At 45.2% G+C, this 25,385-nt stretch overlaps 1 protein-coding gene across 1 annotated transcript in view; it reads left to right on the top strand.

The window, feature by feature from the left end:
* Positions 1-236: 236 nt before the first annotated feature.
* SLC25A30 (solute carrier family 25 member 30) overlaps positions 237-25,385 on the top strand; it is a 33,753-nt gene continuing 8,604 nt past the window's right edge. Inside the window, exons 1-5 of the mRNA XM_073580280.1 lie at positions 237-259; positions 6,336-6,425; positions 17,555-17,702; positions 19,653-19,747; positions 20,880-20,965. Coding sequence (XP_073436381.1) covers positions 6,362-6,425; positions 17,555-17,702; positions 19,653-19,747; positions 20,880-20,965 — 393 coding nt within the window. The 5' untranslated portion in view covers positions 237-259; positions 6,336-6,361. The remainder of the gene's footprint in view (positions 260-6,335; positions 6,426-17,554; positions 17,703-19,652; positions 19,748-20,879; positions 20,966-25,385) is intronic.

Raw genomic sequence — 25,385 nt, 5'->3', positions numbered from 1 at the left:
TGCGCACTGGCACACAGAGCTGAGCGCACATGGCGCCGACAGCCACACCCCGCCGTCCCCGGATAATACCGCGCACTGACTGACGGCCCTAGAAATAACTCAGAGCAGCCGCTCAGTCTCCGCCCATAAATAAAACAGGCCACTCCCGCTTCACGTGCACTTCACAGTAATTCCGCCCTCTTCCAGCCAATGAAAAGCCTTCTGTCCGGTAAATGGGCGGGCGAGATAGAGCCAAGACGTATCCCTGGCTTTCTGTCAGGTGGGTGTGGCCCAGGCAGTGCTGGGCGGTACCACGAGGAATGTGGGCGGGGTCAGGTCTGTTCAGCCTTTCACTACATAGGAAGCGCATTCATTTCTGAGAGGGCAGCTCCGCGGCCGGGCCTGGTGAGCCGAGGTTACTGACGCGGGCGGTATGTACCTGAGGGGAAGGCTGGCTCCTGACATGGAGAGCTGGCAGCCCGTGTGCAGGGTCTAGTCATGCTGTGACGTGCCCGGGATCAGGCGCTCGTGTATCACGTGGTGGGGACTTGTGCAGGTTCTACGGTCAGATGACCTTCCCTCTCCGGTCGGTGCCCGGTCAGAAGTTCTGGAGCTGTCAGCAGGCAGCTGAGAGGCACGGATGCCCCTGGAGTGGTGATGGCAGCTCCACCACCCCCTGTCATGTGGGGAATGGGGGCAATAAAGGATTCTGGGCATAGTCCAGGAGATCAGGACACCACTGATGAATGTCTGTAGCAGCTCCATCAGATGTAATAGGGGCATAGACCCTGATTCCAGCCATGTAGCAATTATTGGCCTCCAGTTTTTCAGTTTTATCTGCTGCAGATCTACCAGTTCTCTGAATGCAAAGCTCTGTGTCCTACACCTCTGATTGGCAGCTGTGTACTCTGTGCATAGGCAGAAAGCTGCCAATCAGTGGTGGGGGCAGGGTTATACAGAGCTCATGAATATGGAGGATTACATGGCAGCATGTTTTTAAGTGATGATCTGCTGATAGGAACAAAACTGTAGCAAGCAGATCAGTAAGTGACACATCGCTGGCATCAGGGTCTCTGTCTCTCCTTCATACCGGTCTCCAAAGAGGTAGCAGAACCTTGGTAATAGCCTCTATTCAGGGGTTGCTGTGGTGTGATCACACACTGTGGCAAGGTTGGTGCAGACTTGTCATTCCTGCTGTCTTGGCGGTAAAGAAGCCGCTTACAGAAAGCGCATTTTGCTGTGTTTGTTGCCTCTTGTGCTTGCTGATAGTTCAGTGCCCTCCAAAAAGTCCCGATGTAAATTTGCATTAAGAAAAGGTAAAACCGCCAGTTGTGCACATGACCTTACAGTGCCTTGTTTCTGTGTAGAGGCAGCAGATGGCCCACATTCCGTGGTGACCCCAGGCGTGTGCCCGCTATGGATGACACAATGGGCGCTCTATCTACAGGATGTAACCTCTGAGGCAGATGGCAGTGTGTGTGGATTTGTTGACACAGATAAGCTTGGATCGATATGCCGGCTCGTTAGTGTACCGCTAATAGGTCTTGTATAGCCCCATTTGTTCGGCGTCCGGACCCTGCAGGCCGCTCTCCGCTCCTCTGGCCATCTGGCCATGTTGACAGTCCATGCGGTAAATGAGCCGACACTGAACGTGTGAGTAAATCTCCAGAGATACAGGTGAGAACACGGCGTCCTGCTCTGCGATGTAACCGTCGCTGTCCTCACCGGAGCTGATGGGGAACTCCCTGCACTTTCTCCTGACCGGCTGCTGCATTATAAGGCACGTAATTATAGGGGGAGACCTGTCAATCAAGCTGAACTGGGCGGAGAAAAAACCAGATTGGCTTTTCGCAGGTGACGCTCCTCCGTGTGCCCGGCTTACAGTAACGTACGCTGAAATGTCGCCGTGTTGTAGGGTCAAACAGCACCAGATGTCATTGGTTTTCATGCTGCTCGTGGTTTGCATCAGATGACTCTCCTGACCGGTTCTCTTGATCAGTCTGGTGGTTCCCCTATGCGGTGGTCCTTGGTGGCCCCCAGTTACCCTATATTAGTGTGGTCTCGGGCTGGCTTACTCTCCCCTAAGTGGCGCCCCTCTTGTCCATGGGTGTCAGTTTTGCATCTCGGCTCCATTCATATGAAGGCTGTGTACTGAATGGCTGAGGTTGACTAGAAGCCGCTTAGAAACTTCATACTGACGTGTCACTGCCATACTTACTTTCTTTTTTTTTTTTAAAGTCTCCAGGCAAAAATATATATATATATATATATCTCCTGAAGCTTACAGGGCGCCTCCAGAATATTCTCCTGCTCCAAACGGCAAACCATTTTTCTCCCTTCTCTCAATAGGAGCGGACTTCTTGGGACTGTCCTATTAGGTTTGCTCAGGCCAGACACCACCCCGTACGCCCCCGATCACCTGCCAAGTAAGCCCTCCACAAAGAATCAATCCTGGAGCATTGTCGTCAACTTATTACAAAAAAAATTGTAAGAGGAAAGGCTGAAGAACAGCACGTGATGGCGATGTAAGGGGGCTTCACATTCGTTCTTGCCACCCGTTCGTTGGTCTCATCGAGGTTTGGGTTGAACCCCCCCCCCCCATTCCCGCAAAACGGGGTTCGGGCACATGCGCCAACGACTATAGCTGTGCCGACAGTTAACTCATTATATTCTGTATCGGCGCATACACCGGAATCTCATTTTGCAGGGGGTCCGGACGCGGCTCCGGCAGGACCAACAAACAGGTGGCACAACGCATTGTGAAGGCCCCTTGTGTCTCTATCTTGTGCTGTTCCTCAGTTATTCCTCTTAGAAATGTCTTGGAATAAATTGACCCCTGGTCGTTACCAGCGGACCCAGTTAGACTATGGGGGTACCACGTTTTGACTAGGGGAATGGGAACACCCAGTTTTCAATTCATAATGGTGCAACACAGAGTAATGAGAAGATGCTGCGGAATTGTCATTATGTGGGGGTCATTCTTCTTTTATAAGACATACGTGTCAGGAGAGGTGACAGATCCTGGATAATTTCCATATCCCTGTAGAATAATCAGACGCCACATATGTGAAGTCGTGAGCGGGATCACTCAGTTGCTGCAGGTTCTGTTCCGCCATGATGTGCACAGTGTTTCCAGACTCCGATACTTTTCTTTAGAAGGAAAGTTGATTGATTTTTTTTTTTTTTTCCTTACTATACCTGACTTTGTCTAGTAAGAAGCATTGTGTCTTCACCTGCCCCCTAATTATATGCAGTGTAATTTAGCTGCCAGCAAGTTCTCTCCTCCCGGGACGTTCCTGCTGCGGAGGGTGCGTTCATCTCCTAAACCAGTCTGACTGCAGTGAGTGGGTCCTAGAGGACAGATGAGGCCATGCCATCCGGGGTCGGCTCCTCAGTGACCTTGCTGAAGGTCGGTGCGTTCCACCGTACGGCTATTTGCTGTTATCAGCTGATGCAGAACGGTTCCTTTGAGTCTTGGAATAGCTTCAGTCCTTCTCCCATCTCCACTCTCAATACTGTTGAGGATTTTAGGTCGCTGCATTTTCAATGTAACAACTCCAGATTTCACCGACTTCACCTAAACCAAAGTGCTTCTGCCACGGCTGCTCAGCCTGTAAAGCGCTGTCCTCACTGCCTGGTTTCCATTACCTTTTATTATACACGGCTGCTCAGCCTGTAAATCGCTGTCCTCACTGCCTGGTTTCCATTACCTTTTATTATACACGGCTGCTCAGCCTGTAAAGCGCTGTCCTCACTGCCTGGTTTCCATTACCTTTTATTATACACGGCTGCTCAGCCTGTAAAGCGCTGTCCTCACTGCCTGGTTTCCATTACCTTTTATTATACACGGCTGCTCAGCCTGTAAAGCGCTGTCCTCACTGCCTGGTTTCCATTACCTTTTATTATACACGGCTGCTCAGCCTGTAAAGCGCTGTCCTCACTGCCTGGTTTCCATTACCTTTTATTATACACGGCTGCTCAGCCTGTAAATCGCTGTCCTCACTGCCTGGTTTCCATTACCTTTTATTATACACGGCTGCTCAGCCTGTAAAGCGCTGTCCTCACTGCCTGGTTTCCATTACCTTTTATTATACACGGCTGCTCAGCCTGTAAAGCGCTGTCCTCACTGCCTGGTTTCCATTACCTTTTATTATACACGGCTGCTCAGCCTGTAAAGCGCTGTCCTCACTGCCTGGTTTCCATTACCTTTTATTATACACGGCTGCTCAGCCTGTAAAGCGCTGTCCTCACTGCCTGGTTTCCATTACCTTTTATTATACACGGCTGCTCAGCCTGTAAAGCGCTGTCCTCACTGCCTGGTTTCCATTACCTTTTATTATACACGGCTGCTCAGCCTGTAAATCGCTGTCCTCACTGCCTGGTTTCCATTACCTTTTATTATACACGGCTGCTCAGCCTGTAAAGCGCTGTCCTCACTGCCTGGTTTCCATTACCTTTTATTATACACGGCTGCTCAGCCTGTAAAGCGCTGTCCTCACTGCCTGGTTTCCATTACCTTTTATTATACACGGCTGCTCAGCCTGTAAATTGCTGTCCTCACTGCCTGGTTTCCATTACCTTTTATTATACTTTACAGCTAATTTTCCTTAACTGGGTGAAATATTATTGGGACATTTCCAGCGCACTGTGCCATAAACATCTAATGCCAGTCCTACCTTTGGGACTTGAATCTGTATGAAGACAGGTGCCCCATCGCACACTGTCAAGCATCGAGGCTCGCTCCAATCACTTGTATGAGTGTTCAGAAAATGGCCCAACAGTTTTCTCAATTTCCATATAAAATAAATGTAAATGCTCGGACACCTCGTCATTTTCGGCAGCGTGCCATGGGGGTCCTGTTCTAGAAATAGATGACACCTACATTGATGGGACTCTCATAAATTAAGCTGTCAACATGCCTAAGTGTCTCAGAAGGAACACCCTCTTAGAGAGCACCTCCAGTTATTTTTTTTTCTAGTTTCTAAAGTATTCTCGAGACCTTTCTGTAGTGTTTATTGTTTGGGAGTCCCTCAACTTGGTGGCTAAATCTTAATATCAACAAAGCATTTAAAGAAGGATCTTTCACCGTGTTTTTGCTATGTAATTTGATATCAGCATGATGTTGGGGCAGAGACCCTGATTCCAGTGATGTATCACTTGCTGGTCTGCGTGCTGTCCTTTTGATGCAATCACTGTTTTCTGTGCTGAAGATCTAGCGGTGCTCTAAATGCTGTGCTCTGTATAATCCCACCCACACCACTAATTGGCAGCTTTTTGTGTACACTGTGCATAGGCAGAAGCTGCTCTTCAGTGGTGTCGGTGTAGTTACCAGCAGGTGACTGGAAGGCATGAGACATGTAGGGATAATCTGCTGATAAACCACTGATTTTATTGAAACCACAAAACTAAACCTAGTAAGTGACACATCTCTGGAATCAGGGTCACAGCCCATACATTGTGCTGCTCTCAGATTACATAGAGAAGCCTGCTGTTGCATTCCTTTTAAACATGTCTGTACTGCTTTTTTTTTTTTTCTTATTGCTGTCCGTGTTCTGGGCAGTCATAAGCTCGGCCCTTAATTTCGTGATGGTTTTTTAGCTGCTAATCTTCCATGATTTCTTCTGTAAGGAGACCGGGGAGTTTGTCCTGTTCCCCAGTGGTTCGCATAGGAATGCATGTTACTGAGTTCATACATAGTTGACTTCTGGGGAGTCCGGTTACAAGCACTATGTTCCTGCACAGGACTGCGTGTTAACCATTGCAGGTAAATGTTACCAGATTAGGATCTGTGTACAGTTTGAGAGTGTCAGCCCCTCATACCTGTTCTAGATAAAGCACCTTTAAAGGGGTTGTCCACTAACTGAATGAAAAAGTACCCCATGTGGAATGTAATCCGATGTCTTTGGGTGTTGGCGTGACCTTGGCCGTAGCGCTCACAACTCAACATCATCATCACTGGAACAGCGGCAGTTCCTGAGGGGAGTATATGGTGCTACTTTAGGTGGGCACCGATTCATTTAAGGGTTGTCCAAGCAGGTGACCACGCTCTTAAAGTAAATGTAATTCCTGTATTGCCCTATACACATTATGTGAACGCCGGCGACTGTCTGTGTATTGGGGTCTCCTGACTCTCCCCTGACAGACGATGTCGGAGAAGTGAATGATTGGGCAGGTTGGCCTTCAGTGGTCGGTTCTCCTGTGTTTTAGGGTAGATCAGCCGCCCCAGAGGAGCCTACAGATGACCCTTCCATAATAGTGTACAATGCAGGCACGAGTGGCGCGTGTGACGTCCACTGTGAGGACATTGGTCTCTTTAGTTCCGAGCTTTTTAGACTGAAGCATTTCTTGTTTTCCAGGCAAAATTGAGACCTCACAAGTGACCATGTCTGCTGCTAGCTGGAAGCCATTTATATATGGAGGACTTGCCTCGATTACTGCTGAGTGTGGTGAGTTCTATTCTGGAAAATGTATCAGTGTTTTCTAAATTACTAACTAAGTGCGTCATATACGGTGGCATCATTGGTGGCGTAGGGCCCATTTAGGCAGGCCGATAATTGGGAAGGCAAATTGGAATGCTCATTCCGACCATCAGTCTGTCTATAAATGCCGACAATTCACCTGTAGCATGAGCAAAACACTCTGTTGTCGGGTGAGTTTTTAAACTGAGCTCAAAAATCTTCATTCTCGGCAGCACAAGGTCCTGTGTAAACAAGGCACGTGGTCTCTTAACACAGAACAATCGTGTTCGTGATTTTTTTTTTTTTTTTTTTTTTCCCCGTGCACTAAGAAATGCGGTTGGGCTGTCTAACCTGGACATTAAATGGGTCTTGGGGAGAGAGATTTTTTTTTTTTTTTTTTTTTTTCCCCAGCTTAAAGTTCAGGTCATCATTGTTTTCAGTGGAATTCGGGTTCTGACACCTGAACTGTGGACTAAAGCTCAGTTGGGTATCCGAACTTCCACAGGTCCGCTCATCCCTAATGCTTACTACTTGATCTTATACAGAAGAGTGCAGTGTCTGATCTGTGTAGCATACATCCCTTTCTGCACAGGGAATAGGCAGCCATGTTTGATATGTATGTACCCACTTGGGGAACCCACTTTGGAATCCACTCCCGATCCTATAGCAGCACGTGCAGAGAAAGTATCCATGGCAGAGCTAACCGTATACCCTGGCAGAGATGGCATTGCTGTATAATCTTTGATGTTCAGCATATACTGTAAAAAGATGAATAATTTATAGATAATTTACTGTAGAAAGTTCTGTGTGCTGTATACAAGGCTTCTGTCCAACCTCCTGTTTTCATTAATGGAAATTATCCCATCTTGTATTTTGGGCAAATAAAGAACAAGCTCGATCGAATCAAGCGCCAGATGAGGCTGGCATCAGTTAGTCCTTGCTTAGTCATGGCAAGTTCTGTGTTCTCGTGTCCCGGGTCTGAGGCAGCTTGATAACGTTTCCAAGCTGTTTAATTCATTTCGGCTTTTGCGCTAAAAGGGGTCGAACAACTTTGGGGCCCTTCTTTCATTATCTATCAAAAACTGCTAGGCCACGGTCACCCCCCCCCCCCCCCCCCACTGTCCATACTTATAGAAACATACAGACCATTAACACCCAGAAACTTATGAAGAACTTGCAGTCTTCATTGGCCCCTTCTCCTCCCTCTCATGTCCTGATTCTGCATTGAAGCATTACAATGAAACACTGCAACGTGCCTTGGATGAAACTGCACCTCCTATACATAGAACACCACAACACGGACGTCGACAACCCTGGCACACCCTGCAAACACGTTTCCTGCAGCGGTGCTCCAGGTGCGCCGAACGTCTGGAGAAAATCCAATCTACACGAAGATTTCATCCATTATAAGTTTATGCTTAGAACATACAACACTGCCCTTTACCACTCCAAACAAACCTATTTCAACACCCTCATCACCTCACTGTCCAATAACCAATAACCCGAAACGTCTCTTTGACACTTTTCATTCTCTACTCAACCCAAGAGTACAGGCCCCAACCACGGAGCTTCGAGCTGACGATCTGGCCAATTACTTCAAAGAAAAAATTGACCATATCCGACAGGAAATTATCTCCCAATCACCTCATACCATGCACTGTCCTCCCTCCCCCACTGCATCTAGCTCACGCTCTGATTTTAAACCAGTCACAGAAGTAAGCAGGCTCCTTGCATCTTCTCGCCCAACTACTTGCACCAGTGACCCATTTCCATCACATCTACTCCAGTCCCTTTCCCCTGCTGTCACCCTTCACGTAACTAAAATATTTAACCTCTCTCTCTCTTCTGGTATCTTTCCCTCCTCATTTAAGCATGCCATCATACATCCACTACTTAAAAAACCATCCCTCGACCAAAACTGGGCCGCTAACTATAGACCTGTCTCTAATCTTCCCTTCATCTCTAAACTCCTGGAACGCCTTGTCCACTCCCGTCTGATCCGCTATCTCGTTGATAACGCTCTTCTCGACCCTCTCCAATCCGGTTTCCGCTCTTTACATGCTACTGAAACTGCCCTCACTAAAGTCTCTAATGATCTATTAACAGCTAAATCTAATGGTCACTACTCCATGCTAATTCTCTTGGATCTCTCTGCAGCATTCGACACTGTGGATCATCAGCTCCTCCTCACTATGCTCCGTTCCATTGGCCTCAAGGACACCATTCTCTCCTTGTTTTCCTGCTATCTCTCCGACCGCTCCTTTACTGTATCTTTTGCCGGTTCCTCCTCCTCTCACCTTCCCCTTACTGTTGGGGTTCCTCAAGGATCGGTTCTAGGCCCCCTCCTCTTCTCTTTGTACACTGCCTCTATTGGTCAAACAATCAGTAGATTTGATTTCCAGTTCTATCTATATGCTGTTGACACCCAATTATATGCTTCTTCTCCTGACATCACGCCAGCCTTTCTAGAAAACACCGGCGAATGTCTAAACGCTGTATCTAACATCATGTCCTCACTATATCTGAAACTGAACCTGTCAAAGACTGAACTCCTTGTTTCCTCCCGCTACTAATGCACCTATACTTGACATTGCCATTTCCGTGTGTGGTTCCACTATTACTCCCCAGCAACATGCCCGCTGTCTTGGGGTTATACTTGACTCCGAGCTTTCCTTTGCCCCCCACATATGATCACTAGCTCGCTCTTGTCATCTGCACCTCAAAAAGATTTCTAGAATTCGACCTTTTCTTACTTTTGACTCCGCAAAAACTCTTACTGTTTCTCTTATTCATTCTTTGTCTTGACTATTGTAACTCTCTTCTAATCTGTCTCCCTCTTACCAAACTCTCCCCCCTCCAATCTGTCTTGAGTGCTGCAGCCAGGATTATATTCCTCGCCAATCATTACACTGACTCCTCTACCTTTTGCCAGTCATTACACTGGCTACCCGTCCACTCCAGAATCCAGTACAAACTTATTACCATCACCCACAAAGCTCTCCATAGTATAGCACCACCCTACATCTCCTCCCTTGTCTCAGTCTACCACCCTACCCGCACCCTCCGTTCTGCTAATGACCTGAGGTTAGCATCCTCAATCAGAACCTCCCTCTCCTGTCTCTAAGACTATACACGTGCTGCGCCAATTCTTTGGAATGCACTTCCCAGGTCAATACGATTAGTCCCCAATCCCCACAATTTTAAGCGTGCCCTGAAAACACATTTATTCAGACTGGCCTATCCCCTCAACACATTAACCTAATCTATCCCTGAGTGGCACAGTCAAAAGATTTACCAAAACCAGGTTCCCCGTATCATGTTCCCACATGCTTTATGCATCCATTAGCCCTCTGTGTCTGTACTGTCACACACTTAACATTATGGCTGGTCCATACAATCAGGGCAATTGTTACCACCCACCTTTCGTGTCTACCTTTTTCCTCCTAGATTGTAAGCTTGCGAGCAGGGCCCACATTCCTCTTGGTATCTGTTATGATCTATGTGATTATTGTTATGCTGTAATGTCTATTGTCTGTACAAGTCCCCTCTGAAATGTAAAGTGCTGCGGAATATGTCGGCGCTATAGAAATAAAAATGTATTATAATATAAAATTTTTATTAATAAAATATTATATATTTAATATTACTTTATTTTATAATATAAAATGTAATATTTTATTAATAAAATAATATTTTTTATATTTTAATATAAAATAATATAAAAATAAATTTTATTAATAAAATATTTTTATTAAAAATAAAATATTAGAGTTGAGCGATACCGTCCGATACTTCAAAGTATCGGATCGGAATGGATCGGCCGATCTTTAAAAAAAAAATAGTATCGGTATCGCCGATTCCGATACCGGAAGTCCCATTCAAGTCTATGGGACTTCCGGTATCGGAATAAGAAAAACCCTGTTTTTGCCTTGTACAGCCTCTCTGGGGTCTGTACGGGCCTTTCGGGGGGCTGTGCCGGCCTGCCAGGGGGTCTGTGCAGGCTCCGGTGGTCTGTGCCGGCCTGCCGGTGGGCTGTGCCGGCCTGCCGGTGGGCTGTGCCGGCCTGCCGGTGGGCTGTGCCGGCCTAACGGTGCTCTGTGCAGGCTCCGGTGGGCTGTGCCGGCCTGCCGGGGGGCTGTGCCGGCCTGCCGGGGGTCTGTGCAGGCATCGTCCGATGGGACTACAAGTCCCATCGGGCGATGCCTGCTACCATGACAGTGATTGACACATTAGCCAATGATGGGACAGTAGTAGTCCCATCATCCGGCTAATGTGTTAAATGTTAAAAAAAAAAAAAAAAAAAAAAAATGCTACATGCATGCTACATACATACTACATGCTACATACATACTACATATATACTACATGCATGCTACATACATACTACATGCTACATACATACTACATATATACTACATGCATGCTACATACATACTACATGCTACATACATACTACATATATACTACATGCATGCTACATACATACTACATGCTACATATATACTACATGCATGCTACATACATACTACATGCTACATACATACTACATACATGCTACATACTGCATGCTACATACATACTACATACATACTACATGCATGCTACATACATACTACATACATACTACATGCATGCTACATACATACTACATATATACTACATGCATGCTACATACATACTACATATATACTACATGCATGCTACATACATACTACATATATACTACATGCATGCTACATACATACTGCATGCTACATGCATGCTACATACATACTACATATATACTACATACATACAATACATTCATACAATACATACATAGACATACTGTACATATAACATAGCGTAACATACTTACCAATACTTGTCACATTGTTCCCCGAAGCCATTGTCTTTTCCGGAATAAATATTAACATAACAAACCACAAAAATACTCACCCACGATCCGAAGCAGTCCACGAGTGTGTCCCACGACGATCTTGGGTAGAGAACTGCAGCATCAGATGATGCTGCCGTTCTCTACGGGCTGCAGGAATCCAATGACGGAAGGTAGGTATCCTTCCGCACTGTATTCCTCCGCCACTTAAAAAAAAAAAAGTCCCTAGTCTCACTTTATGCCATTGCTGCGTGGGAAATTCCCACACAGCAATGGCATAAAGTGAGACTAGGGACTTTTTTTTTTTTTAAGTGGCGGAGGAATACAGTGCGGAAGGATACCTACCTTCCGTCATTGGATTCCTGCAGCCCGTAGAGAACGGCAGCATCATCTGATGCTGCAGTTCTCTACCCAAGATCGTCGTGGGACACACTCGTGGACTGCTTCGGATCGTGGGTGAGTATTTTTGTGGTTTGTTATGTTAATATTTATTCCGTAGACGACAATGGCTTCGGGGAACAATGTGACAAGTATTGGTAAGTATGTTACTCTGTTATATGTACTGTATGTCTATGTATGTATTGTATGAATGTATTGTATGTGTGTAGTATATATGTGGTATGTATGTAGCATGTGGTATGTATGTAGCATGTGGTATGTATGTAGCATGTAGTATGTATGTAGCATGTAGTATGTATGTAGCATGTAGTATGTATGTAGCATGTAGTATGTATGTAGCATGTAGTATGTATGTAGCATGTAGTATGTATGTAGCATGTAGTATGTATGTAGCATGTAGTATGTATGTAGCATGTAGTATGTATGTAGCATGCATGTAGCATGCATGTAGCATGCATGTAGCATGCATGTATGTATGTAGCATGCATGTATGTATGTAGCATGCATGTAGTATGTATGTAGCATGTAGTATGTATGTAGCATGTAGTATGTATGTGGTATGTATGTGGTATTTAACACATTAGCCGGATGATGGGACTACTACTGTCCCATCATTGGCTAATGTGTCAATCACTGTCATGGTAGCAGGCATCGCCAGATGGGACTTGTAGTCCCATCGGACGATGCTTGCACAGACCCCCAGACATCAGTACAGACCCCCGGCAGGCCGGCACAGCCCCCCAGCAGGCCGGTACAGACCCCCACAGGGTGCACAGACCACCGGCAGGCCGGCACAGCCCCCCGGCAGGCCGGTACAGACCACCGGCAGGCCGGTACCGACCCCGGGCAGTCCACACAGCCCCCCGGCAGGCCGGCAGAGACCCCCGGAAGGCCCGAAATGACGGCGCATCATGATGCGCGCACACACCGCGCATCATGATGACGTCAGGCCGTCAATCAACTTTGAACTTCCGATTCCGATGCCGAATTCCGATATTGAAAAAATATCGGAAGTCGGTATCGGAATTCCGATACAGCAAGTATCGGCCGATACCCGATACTTGCGGTATCGGAATGCTCAACACTATATAAAATATATTAACCCCTTTCTGCCATCCGACGTACTATCCCGTCCATGGGACCTGGGCCCCTATGCCCATGGACGGGATAGTACGTCGACGCGATCAGCGGCGCCCACGTGGTGAGCGCCGCTGATCGCGGCCGGGTGTCAGCTGATTATCACAGCTGACACCCGGCACAATGTGCCAGGGGCGGTCACGGACCGCCCCCGACACGTTAACCCCTCGCACTCCGCGATCAAACATGATCGCGGTGTACCGGGGGTTAAAGGGAAGCATCGGCAGGGAGGGGGCTCCCTCCGTGCTTCCCTGAGCCCCCCACGGCAGCGCAATGTGCAGCGCTGCTGCGGGGGGCTCCTTTCCTCCAGACCCCCGAATCCAAGATGGCGACGGGGGCCTGCAGGAAGCTGGCTTCCTCAGTGCCTGCAAAGCGCAGGCATGAGGAAGCCTTCTGCAGTGCCTGTGTCAGATCGCTTTTAATAAATTAAAAAATCGATTTAATAAAGTAAAAAAAAAAAAATAAAAGTGTAAAAATAATTTAAAAAAAAATCGCCAAATAAATTAGAAAAAAAAAAAAAATATTCCCCCCCCCCCCCCCCAATAAATCCATTTTTTGGAAATAATAAAAAAAAAACAATAGTACACACATTGGGTATCGCCGCGTCCGTAACGACCCGCCCTATAAAACTGTCCCGTTAGTTAACCCCTTTAGCGAACCCCTTAAAAAATAAAAAACGAAGCAAAAAATGATTTATCATACCGCCAAACAAAAAGTGTAATAACGCGCGATCAAAAAGACGCATATAAATATCCATGGTACCGCTGAAAACGTCATCTTGTCCCGCAAAAAACGAGCCGCCACACAGCATCAGCGAAAAAATAAAAGTTATAGCTCGCAGAATAAAGCGATGCAAAAATAATTATTTTTTATATAAAATAGTTTTCATTGCATAAAACCGACAAAAACATAAAAAGACCTAAATGAGGTATCGCTGTAACCGTACTGACCCGAAGAATAAAACCGCTTTATCAATTTTACCGCACGCGGAACGGTGTAAACGAACCCCCCCCAAAAGAAATTCATGAAACGCTGGTTTTTGTTCATTCTGCGTCCCAAAAATCGGAATAAAAAGCGATCAAAAAATGTCACGTGCCCGAAAATGGTACCAATAAAAACGTCAACTCGTCCCGCAAAAAATAAGACCTCACAGAAAAATTATAGCTCTCAATATGTGGTGATGCAAAAACTATTTTTACAATAAAAAGCGTCTTTTAGCGTGTGACAGCCGCCAAACATAAAAACCGCCATAAATAGTAAATCATACCCCCCGTTATCACCCCCTTAGTTAGGGAAAAATAATAAAATTAAAAGTATTTATTTCCATTTTTCGGCTAGGGTTAGGGCTAGGGGCGTGTTGGGGTTCGGGTTGGAGTTAGAATTGGGGGTTTCCACTGTTTGGGCACATCAGGGGCTCTCCAAATGCAACATGGCGTCTGATCTCAATTCCAGCCAATTCTGCGTTGAAAAAGTCAAATGGTGCTCCTTCCCTTCCGAGCTCTGCCATGCGCCCAAACAGTGTTTTACCCCCACATGTAGGGTATCAGCCTACTCAGGACAAATTGCAAAACAATTTTTGGGGTCCAATTTCTCCTGTTACCCTTAGGAAAATAAAAAATTCGGGGCAAAAATATCATTTTTGTGGAAAAAAAATGATTTTTTTTATTTTCACGTCCAAGTGTTATAAACTTCTGTGAAGCACTTGGGGGTTCAAAGTGTTCACCACACATCTAGATAAGTTCCGTGGGGGGTCTAGTGTCCAAAATGGGGTCACTTGTGGGGAGTTTCAATAGTTTAGGTACATCAGGGGGGCTCTCCAAACGCACATGACACCCGCAGACCATTCCATCAAAGTCTGCATTCCAAAACGTCACTGCTTCCCTTCCGAGCCCCAACGTGTGTCCATACAGTAGATTTCTCCCACATATGGGGTGTCAGCGTACTCAGGCCAAATTGGACAACAACTTTTGGGGGTCCAATTTCTCCTGTTACCCTTGGGAAAATGAAAAAATTGGGGACTAATTGATCATGTTTCTCGAAAAAATACGATTTTTTTATTTTCATGCCCGGGCATTATAAACTTCTGTGAAGCCCTTGGGGGTTCAAAGCGCTCACCACACATCTAGATAAGTTCCTTAGGGGGTCTCGTTTCCAAAATAGGGTCACTTGTGGGGGTTTCCACTGTTTAGGTACATTAGGGGCTCTCCAAAGGCAACATGACACCCGCAGACCATTCCATCAATGTCTGCATTCCAAAACGTCACTACTTCCCTTCCGAGCCCCGACGTGTGCCCATACAGTAGTTTTCTCCCACATATGGGGTATCAGCATACTCAGGACAAATTGGACAACAACTTTTGGGGTCCAATTTCTCCTGGTACCCTTGGGAAAATAAAAAAATGGTGACTAAAATCATTTTTGTGGAAAAAATATGATTTTTTAATTGTATGGCTTTATGTTATAAACTTCTGTGAAGCCCATGGGGGTTCAAAGTTCTCACCACACATCTAGATAAGTTCCTTAGGGGTCTAGTTTCCAAAATGGTGTCATTTGTGGGGGGTTTCCACTGTTTTGGTACATCAGGAGTTTTCCAAACGCGACATGGTGTCCGATCTCAATTCCAGCCAAAAACGTCAAATGGCGCTGCTTCCCTTCCGAGCTCTGCCATGCGCCCAAATAGTGGTTTACCCCCACATGTGGGGTATCAGCGTACTCAGGACAAATTGCACAATAACTTTTAGGGTCCTGTTACCCTTGGAAAAATAAGAATTGAGGGTGAAAAGATCATTTTTGTGGAAAAAATGATTTTTTAATTGTATGGCTTTGTTATAAACTTCTGTGAAGCCCATGGGGGTTAAAAGTTCTCACCACATATCTAGATAAGTTCCTTGGGGGGTCTAGTTTCCAAAATGGGGTCACTTGTAGGGGGTTTCCACTGTTTAGGTACATCAGGGACTCTCCCAACGTGACATGGCGTCCAATCTGAATTCCAGCCAATTTTGCATTGAAAAAGTCAAACGGCGCTCCTTCCATTCTGAGCTCTGCCATGCGCCGAAACAGTCGTTCCCCCCACATATCAGGTATCTGCGTACTCAGGACAAATTGCACAATAACTTTTGCAGTCCAATTTCTCCTGTTACCCTTGGTAAAATAAAAAAAATTGAACCTGAAGTATTTTTTTTATGAAAAAAAGTTACAAGTTCATTTTTTTTTAAATATTCAAAAAAATTCCTATGACGCACCGAAAGGGTTAATAAACTTCTTGAATGTGGTTTTGAGCACCTTAAGGGGTGCAGTTTTTAGAATGGTGTCACTTTTGGGTATTTTCTATCATATAGACCCCTCAAAGTGGCTTCAAATGTGATGTGGTCCTAAAAATAAAATGGTGTTGTAAAAATGAGAAATCGCTGGTCAACTTTTAACCCTTATAACTTCCTAACAAAAAAAAATTTTGGTTCCAAAATTGTGCTGATGTAAAGTAAACATGTGGGAAATGTTAGTTATCAAGCTTTTTGTGTGCCGTATCTCTGTGATTTAAGGGCATAAAAATTCAAAGTTGGAAGATTGCGAAATTTTCGCCAAATTTCCATTTTTCTCACAAATAAACGCAAGTTATTTGAATGAAATTTTACCACTAACATGAAGTACAATATGTCACGAGAAAACAATGTCAGAATCACTGGGATCCATGGAAGCGTTCCAGAGTTATGACCTCATAAAGGTACAGTGGTCAGAATTGTAAAAATTGGCCCGGTCATGAACGTGCAAACCACCCTTGGGGGTGAAGGGGATAATATTATATTGTTATATTTTTATTTTTCCATTTTAACGTTTTTATTTTAGGCTAAAAATAATTTTTGCTATTGGGTTTCATTACAAATTTTGCAAGGTGTGCCTCTTGGAGGCTTAGTTTCTCTGTGCATTTAATGTTAAGCTTCCTATGGAGGCTCTACATTTCCTGCTGGATCCCCCAGCCTTGTGCAGAAGTGTAAGATCACAGTCAAATAAAGTTATTTTATAGAGCTGGAGCAAGAACTTGCAGCAGCCGGTCTGTAGCTGCATGGGTAGAGCTGGCAGTGACATGGCATTGCTGTGCCACATCCAAGGGCAAATAATGATTCATTAGAGGATATGAACAATTAGAAGGCAAGTCTCCTCCATACTTACTGCTCGGAGTAAATCCACAATAATCTGCCAGGACAACGCCATTCTTTATAAGTGTATAGAAGAAATAAATACTTTGACACCAATAGGCTTCAGTATTCCTATCTGGTGCTGCAGGTTATGGTGGCTCTATACAAGCAATGCATAGTACATCTGGTGGCTGTCCGTACTGCACCACTGGGTCACCTTGTTTCATTGGGTCACCTTGTTTTATTCTATTAAATGCCACTTACCGTGGACATCCAGCCCCTCGCCCGCGGAGTCTCAGTACACGGGTAATTGTTGGCCAATGATCTTATTTCCACCCCCCCCCACACTGGTTTAGTTCTTTGGGGCCATTTATGCAGATATCTGCTGTTCTTGTTTGTCTGAGATCCCGCTAATGCCCTGCCCGACGTAACCTAAAAATGCAATCCTCAGAAACTTCCGTCTTCAGAAATATAAACTCTGTTGGTGCAACCTGGCTCTTTGCAACATAAAACAATCGTTATGATTTCCGCAACATGAACCATTTGTTCCTTCCATTTTTTTTTTCCTCAAGGTACATTTCCTATAGACTTAACCAAAACGCGTCTCCAAGTCCAGGGGCAAGCTAATGATGCGAAATACAAAGAAATCCGCTACAGAGGAATGCTCCATGCGCTTGTGAGAATATGCAGAGAAGAGGGGCTGACAGCTTTATATTCTGGGTAGGTAGACATGTTGGTGATCCCTTGGCATTGGCAGGTTGGCACGATTACTGTGGTGTACGTTGGGAGTACTGTTAACATAACATGCCTTCACGAAAGGTGAATAATACCAGAGGCACGTTGTCCAGTAGAGTACGGCATCCCCATCATACTTATGACCGTGGGGGTCTTCTCTTATAGACGGTGGTATCGCAATGTATCAGAAGAGCAAGTTAAACCTTGCTTATTTATTTTCTAGATTCTATTGTCTTGTTCTTGATGGCATATGCCGTCTCTCACCAGACCATCACAGTTTTCCCTCAGCACAGGGGCATTTTAGATTTCAGGCCACCTTGTGTAGTGAGGCCCCTTTCAGGCAAACTGGGATGGCTACAGGTGGCCGAGGGAAAGCTGAAGCAATTCTGCTTCCTCTTTGTTGTGAGATAATTTGGAGTCCCGGAGGTCAGCCCCCCAGTGATCATTAGGTGATGGCATAGCCTACTTATTTTCCACTTTTATATAGTGCCATTAAAGGGAATCTGTCACCCTATTTTCGCCTATCAGCTGCTGGCACCGAAATCAGGGGCTTATCTACAGCATTCTGTAATGCTGTAGATAAGCCCCCGATGTAACCTGAAAGATAAGAAAAAGGAGTTAGATTATACTACGGTCTTGGTCCGTTGGGTGTTGTGGTCCGGTGCCTCCCGTCTTCTAACGGTGATGTCCTTTTCTTTGCTGCCTGTCGTGGCTCCTGCGCAGGCGCACTGCTCTTCCCTCAGCAGGGCAGAGCAGTGCACCTGCGCAGGAGCCACGACAGGCAGCAAAGAAGAGAACGTCACCGTTAGAAGATGGGAGGCGCCGGACTGGACGGCGACACCCATCGGACCGGACCCCCGGGTGAGTATAATCTTTTTATATAACTTTTTTTCTTTCTCATGTTTCAGGTTACATCTCGGGGGCTTATCTACAGCATTACAGAATGCTTTAGATAAGCCCCTGATGTCTGCGCCAGCAGCTGATAGGCGAAAAATATGGTGACAGATTCCCTTCCACAGCGCTTTACAGACATCATTTCCTAGTGAAGATATACTCGCTGAGATGGGAATACCGTTGTCTGGCATGAAACATCAGAAACCATATTTACTCGCCATTGGAGATCCTCCTCCATCCACTACAGCTGGTCTCTCCTGTTCTAGGAAACATTAAGGTTGAGTAATCTGAAATGTGTGGAGTAATGTAGCCCAGTGCATATTATATTACAGGTGGGGCAGATCATCATGTCCATGATGCTTGTGAATGGAGACAGCCGGTGTCGTCAGAGCTCCTGTCATGTACAACCTGTCTCGTGTTTATGCTGGTTGCACAATAGTCTGCACAGTTTTACAACTCTGCCCCTTCACCTACAAAGGCTGGCATCGCTCTACGTAGAGGTTTTATAGCATTGTGACACTTTGGCTTTCTCCCCAGTCATGATTCTACCTTGTGATCAGTCTGGTGAAATGGAGATGAAGATGTATTGACATGAAACAGTTTGTCCTCTTCGTTTTCTGCAATCTGCTCACCTGTCTGATGCCCGGCAATCGTACTCTTCCAGCAATATAAATCCACACTGGAGCTGGAACTTCTACCTTCCGTATAAAAAGATGCTTTATTGAATCACATTAAAAACATAGCTTGTTAAGGGTAGCCGTTCATAAAACCAAAATGTGAGAGGAAAGGCACACAACTCCAAGCAACGCTTTTCTGACCTCTACAGTCCTTAGTGTGAACCTTTGCAGGAAAAGAGAAACGTTAAAGACGTATTCCAAGCCTGCCACTAAATAACTCTCATATTAGTTATATATTTTATACTCTGACCGTGGGACTATTTGAAAGACTGACTATGGGCTAACGTCGAGCCCTGCTGGTTTTTTATGCACTGTGATCTGTATCTTGACTCGCCCCAATTTTTTACTCTTTACGTCTCCGCAGGATTGCACCGGCAATGCTCCGACAGGCATCGTATGGGACAATAAAAATCGGAACATACCAGAGCATGAAGCGGTTATTTGTGGATCGCCCGGAAGGTGCGTGAGAATAGTGTTCACATCCAAAGCGGATCAGGCAGGGTTGAGAACTAGCAGGTTACTATTTTTTTGGGCCATTTTAGCTATTCTTAGGACAGGCCTGTAGCTGTAATATGCTGCGGTCACACTGTGACACCGAGTGCACTCTGCAATACCCACGTACAGTGCACTGACATGGATTGGGAGGGCAGGCTCTCTGGGTTGATGATCGTAGCTTTATGCTTAGGTCACTTTTGGGTCCTCAATGCAGAGGTAAATGTGCTGTAATAGTTTCACCTCAAAGCAACTTTCGCCTTCTTACAGTGGTCCCATCATTTGCACACAGTGTGAAAACTTATTTTTTAGTTTCATCAATGTCTAGCATCAAATTCATACATTTAAGAAAAAAAAATGGTCCATGAAGATGGACAACTGCTTTTTTAAAATGGAGTTCAAAAGGACATGTTTCACAGTCCGGGCACTTCCGTCCGTATTAAGACCATGAAATACACCTGTCTGCGTCCCACCTTTAAAAGCTTGTCTACCTCTGGGGGCTTTATTTTTTTTTATATATAAATGCATGAATTTGGGGCTACAGTTTTTTGCAATTATGTTCCATTAAAAAATGTAGTTTTTCCTCTAACAGGCTTCTTGTTTCTCTGCACATTCAAATTTAAGTAAGGGTAAAAAATACCCATATGGTGGGCAACACCTTTTTAAGCTTAAAGCAGGAGCTCCCACGTCAGAGGTGAACATGTCGTTATTGCAGGGTACACCTTAGTAACATGTTCTTTATACAGGATAGGTGATGACTTTCGGCACACCTTTGCTCCAGTTAGTATGCCACACTCAGCTTTTTTTTGTTGTTGTTTTTGTCAGTCCCATGCAAAAAATGATTTGACTGGTGACCACTCCATTGTGTTGGGGCAACTTAGAGCTCTACTTGGGGTTGGGGGGATTTTACCAGTAGGATCACAACTGATTAGAAAGTCTTCTATTTTATGGATAACTATTCAATTTTGGAAATAACCCCTTATCAGCCGAATCGACAGACAAGAGTTATGAGTGTAGTGAGCTCATTTCCGATCTTTGATAAAGTATTTACTGTTCTAAGAATAATTAAGTTAACTGAGGTTACTGTTTTCTGCTGCAGATGAGACGCTGGTTCTCAATGTGTTCTGTGGTGTGTTATCCGGGGTAGTTTCTTCGTGCATCGCCAACCCCACCGATGTTCTTAAGGTAAGCTCTCATCTGCTTCAGCTCTTTCATGAACTAGTCTACAGCTTGGTACCTTCATCATGTCTGTGCTTTAGGAACACTATTAATTGTGGGATACTTGGCCGATGGAGCTAGGAACTGTATTAGTGCAGAAGTGTGTGGTTCAAAAATAAATGTAACAGCTGAATTTGTCATTTTATCTATTTTTTTTAACTTTTTTTTTTTTAACAAACTCTCCTCTACACCTGCTATAATATATACAGTATATAATATAATTTTTTTTTATTCTTTTAATCTAGAAGACAAATTTATCATGTGGTGATTTGAACTCGTTTTTAAATATCTTTAGCCATTGGGTGATAAGTGTGCGTGCCTGGTCATGGTTGGAGCATTAGGAGAATTTCTGGAGGCCTAGGAGTTGGCAGTCATTCCAGATGAAAGAAGAGCAACACCTACATAGTGTGAGAACAATCTTTGCTGCCAAACTAAAACGAGCGCACCCGATGCCGGAAATACTCAGCCAACGCTATGTCTGTCATTTAGGACCCCTGTTTAAAGGAAATAGCTCCTGATGCTTTTTTGAAATGGAAGCTGTGATGCCTTATGGTGGCATCAGTCTGCCGTAGATTATAATAGCATTAATCCATTGACAATGTCTAAAAAAAGCCTTTCAGGATGTATGCACACTTATGGGATTGGGGCCTTAAGGCCCTGTCACACACAGCGAGATCGCTAGCGAGATTGCTGACTTTGTGGATCTCGCCAGCAATATCGCGCTGTGTGACGTGGATCAGCGACCGGCCCACTGCCGGGTATCGCTGATCGTGCATGAGTGTCCTGCGTCGTTTTTTGATCGTTGGTCTCTCGTTGGCCAGCGCGAATCGCTGCGTGTGACAGCTAGAGACCAACGATCAGCAACGCTGGGAACTGGTATCCAGGGTAAACAGCAGGTATCTAAGAACCGTGCGGCTCTTAGATACCCGCTGTTTACCTTTGATGCCAGCTTACTTGCTGGTCCTGATGCGGATGAGTCTGTCTAACTATGTCCCAGCGATCCCATCCACGTCGGATCGTTGGTGGGATCGCTGGGACATTGAAGAGTGTAACGGGGCCCTTAGGCTAGTTTCACGTTGGCGTTTACGGCCGCCGGTAGCTCCGCCTATGGACGCATGACGCTGCATGCGTCCTGCGTCCCCTATCTTTAGCACTGAGGACGCAGGCCGTGCGCAGCATGCGTTTGGCGGCGCATGCGTCCTTTTGACGCTGCGCCGAGCGCACCAAATTGCACCCTGTTGCGTTTGGTGCTGGTCGGCGCAGCGTCAAAAGGACGCATGCGCCGCCAAACGCATACTGTGCACGTCCTGCGTCCTCAGTGCTAAAGATAGGGGACGCATGCAGCGTCATGCGTCCGTAGGCAGAGCTATCGGCGGAGGCGTGGCAGGGGGCGGGGCTTAGCAGCGGCCGTGCGCAGCCCGACGCTGCGGCCGTAAACGCTAATGTGAAACTAGCCTTACACTGGCATGGGCCACCAAAAGATCACTTTAAAAGATTACGTTAATCCTCCCCCCTACCCCAGTAGACTTAGCAGGTTGAAATAGCCCAGTTTATTTTTGCCTGTATACTGGGCTCTATTTAAGTAAATTGAGCCTTATGAAAACTCTTAGATAGCAGGAATAGCCTGGTCACTGGGGAGCACAAAGGCCAAGGAGGAGGAGAGTAGTTGAAAGGTTTCTTCTTTTATTAATTTCCACTGCGTGTTTCGACGGATAACCTCAGTCTTCATCAGGTGGCATAACATGAAAACTTTTGGCTTGTCCGGCATGTCTGCAGTGTTCTTACTGCACATGCTAAATGTCGGAGAAAGACAATGTGAACAAAAAACTTGTGTGGTCTAGCAAAATTAGAAGTCTGTTTAATTAGATGAAACCTCTGTTTAATAATAATCTCTGTTCCTAGCTCCGAATATGTGAGGACTTTGCTGTGTATGGAGTTGGGCATGGGACATGTTGGATTATCATGCAGGTGGTGAGGCACAAGTCGTGTGTGTGTGTGTGTGTGATGTGGTTGTCACAGGGCAGATGGTTCGGGGAGTCCCGGGCGATGCACAGTCCATGGTCAGGTCTCCTTTGCTTCATGCGCCATATCCCCAGAATAGCTCGGCCGACGCACGGCAGTGACTGACATGCGAGAACGGGGTTTACTGTACTCTGAAAATAACCCTGCTGGCACACTGACACCGATTCTGTCTGCGCTCTGCTCCGTGTCCTCTGTGCAGCAAAAGCAAATTTCTGCCAAGGATTAAGGAGACTTAAAAAAACAAACAAAAAACCGACCTATTTATGTATGCACAGTTTACCATATATTGGCTAGTATTGATCGAAATAAATATATATATATATAAAAAATACAAAGAGTTAAAAAAAAAAAATCACTGCAATGGAGATATATATATATATATATATATATATATATATATATATATATATATATATATATATATATATATATATATATATATATATATATAATCTCTCCATTGCAGTGAGTTTTTTTTTTTTTTTTTTTTTTTTTTTTTTTTTTTTTTAACTCTTTGTATTTTTTGTATGTTTTGCTTTTCCCCTCTACCCCTTCAGAAACCTGTTTGTTGTGAAGAAAAAAAAAAAGAGGGGAGAAAAACCCCACTGAGTCCACCACTGCAGCCGATCACCTACCACTGAGCTGGTGGCTCACAGCAGTGATTTGCTGCAGACAAGTTGACATGATGTCACCACTGCAGCCAAACAGACTGGGACAGCATGTTGGAGACCCAGGGAGGGTTAAGTAAACGGCAGGTTTTGGTGTGTGTTGTGTTTTTTTTTTTTATAACTGCCTGTACAGTAAATTTTTCTGAAAGGGAACAACTCTATTTAGGCTATGTGCCCACGTAGCGATTCTGAAGCAGAATAAACCTGAGCAGAATCGCACACCCTGCTCCCGGGAAAACGCATGCGGTTTTTGCATGCGTTTTCCTTAGCGTTTTTGCCCATATAATTGATGCGATGCGGAATCGTGTGCAATTCCACAAAATTAATGAACATGCTGCGTTTTTAATCGCTAAGCGTTTCCGCAGCGGTTTAAAACGCACCATTGGCCCAACATGTGCGTTTTTTATTAAGTCAATTGGATGCTTTTCTTAAGCGTTTCTGCAGCAGAATCACTTGTCTAAAAGCGCTGCAGAAACGCTTAAACGCTACGTGGGCACACAGCCTTAGAGCTTATAAATATTAATATTTTTAATTTCCGTATAAATGTAGGTGTCAGAGACTATAGCATCAGGAAGGGGTTAGATTGCTCAAATTTAAAATGAACCTGTCAGATGATTAACCTGCAGATATGGAGTTGGAGAACCTGTCAGGAGAATTAGCACAGTGATGTTTTTTTAAAGACCACAGCAATTACCGCGCTGATGTGATACTTGGAATAGGAGTCAATTACTGACACATCAGTGCCCTGTCCTTCACACAGGAGGGTGAATATGGGACCAAAACACCAAGAAAAGACCCTGCCCACAGGCCCGACCCCCATGCATGAAGACATAACTTTAATCAGGATTACAGTGCCAGTATGGTCATGTCTGTACTTGGCAAAATCCTCTTTTATTATGGAAGGTTAATCGCATTATGAAGGTGCTCTTCTGCTGTATTGAAAGTGTGGCACCTGGGAGCCGCTGGCTTTGTCATGCAGTCATGTCGGCGTGGGATCAGTCACACCATACAGCGAGCGGCAGCTGTAAGCATGCCCCTGACTGCCAGCTCAGGAACGCATCATTGCAGAGCCGGCTGCCAGTTATCCACCGAACAGGTTCCCTTTTAAATCTCTGCAGACACTTGAGGGATTCGGGTAGATGTAAGCTCTGAATTGTAATTGAAGCCCCAACTTTCTGACACATGCAGCACAGGTCTTGGGCCCTTTTCACATATCAGTTTTTTTGTGTCAGTCACAATCCGTCGGCTTGACGGATCCGTCGCAGATTGTGGGAAAACTGATGCAACGGATCAGTTTTTTTTTCGCCGGATTGAACTGCCCTACCTGGTAATAATAATTGGAGCATGCATTGCTCAGTTTAAAAAAAAAAAAAAAAAAAAAAAAAAAAAAAAAAATCCGTCACTGGATTCCGTCTTTTGACGGACAGCAGCGGATCTGGCGCCCATAGGCTTCCATTCTAGCAAACTATGGACGGTGCCGGATCTGTCACTGTCTGACTTTTCGACGAAGACAAAAATGTTACTTTATCCGTCATCTTCGGCCGCCAGATACAAAATTTACGACAGATCCGGCGAACAACGGATGAAACGTGAGGCCATCCGTCGCTAATACAAGTCTATGAGAAAAAAAATGGATCCGGCAGCCTCGTTTGCCGGATCCATTTTTTTAAAAAAATTGCTGGATTGTGACTGATGTA

This window comes from Dendrobates tinctorius, unplaced genomic scaffold (assembly GCF_039654945.1).
Source record: "Dendrobates tinctorius isolate UK_male_01 unplaced genomic scaffold, ASM3965494v1 ptg000064l, whole genome shotgun sequence".
In the NCBI taxonomy this organism is placed as follows: Eukaryota; Metazoa; Chordata; class Amphibia; order Anura; family Dendrobatidae; genus Dendrobates; species Dendrobates tinctorius.
This window is presented reverse-complemented; position numbering and strand designations above follow the sequence as displayed.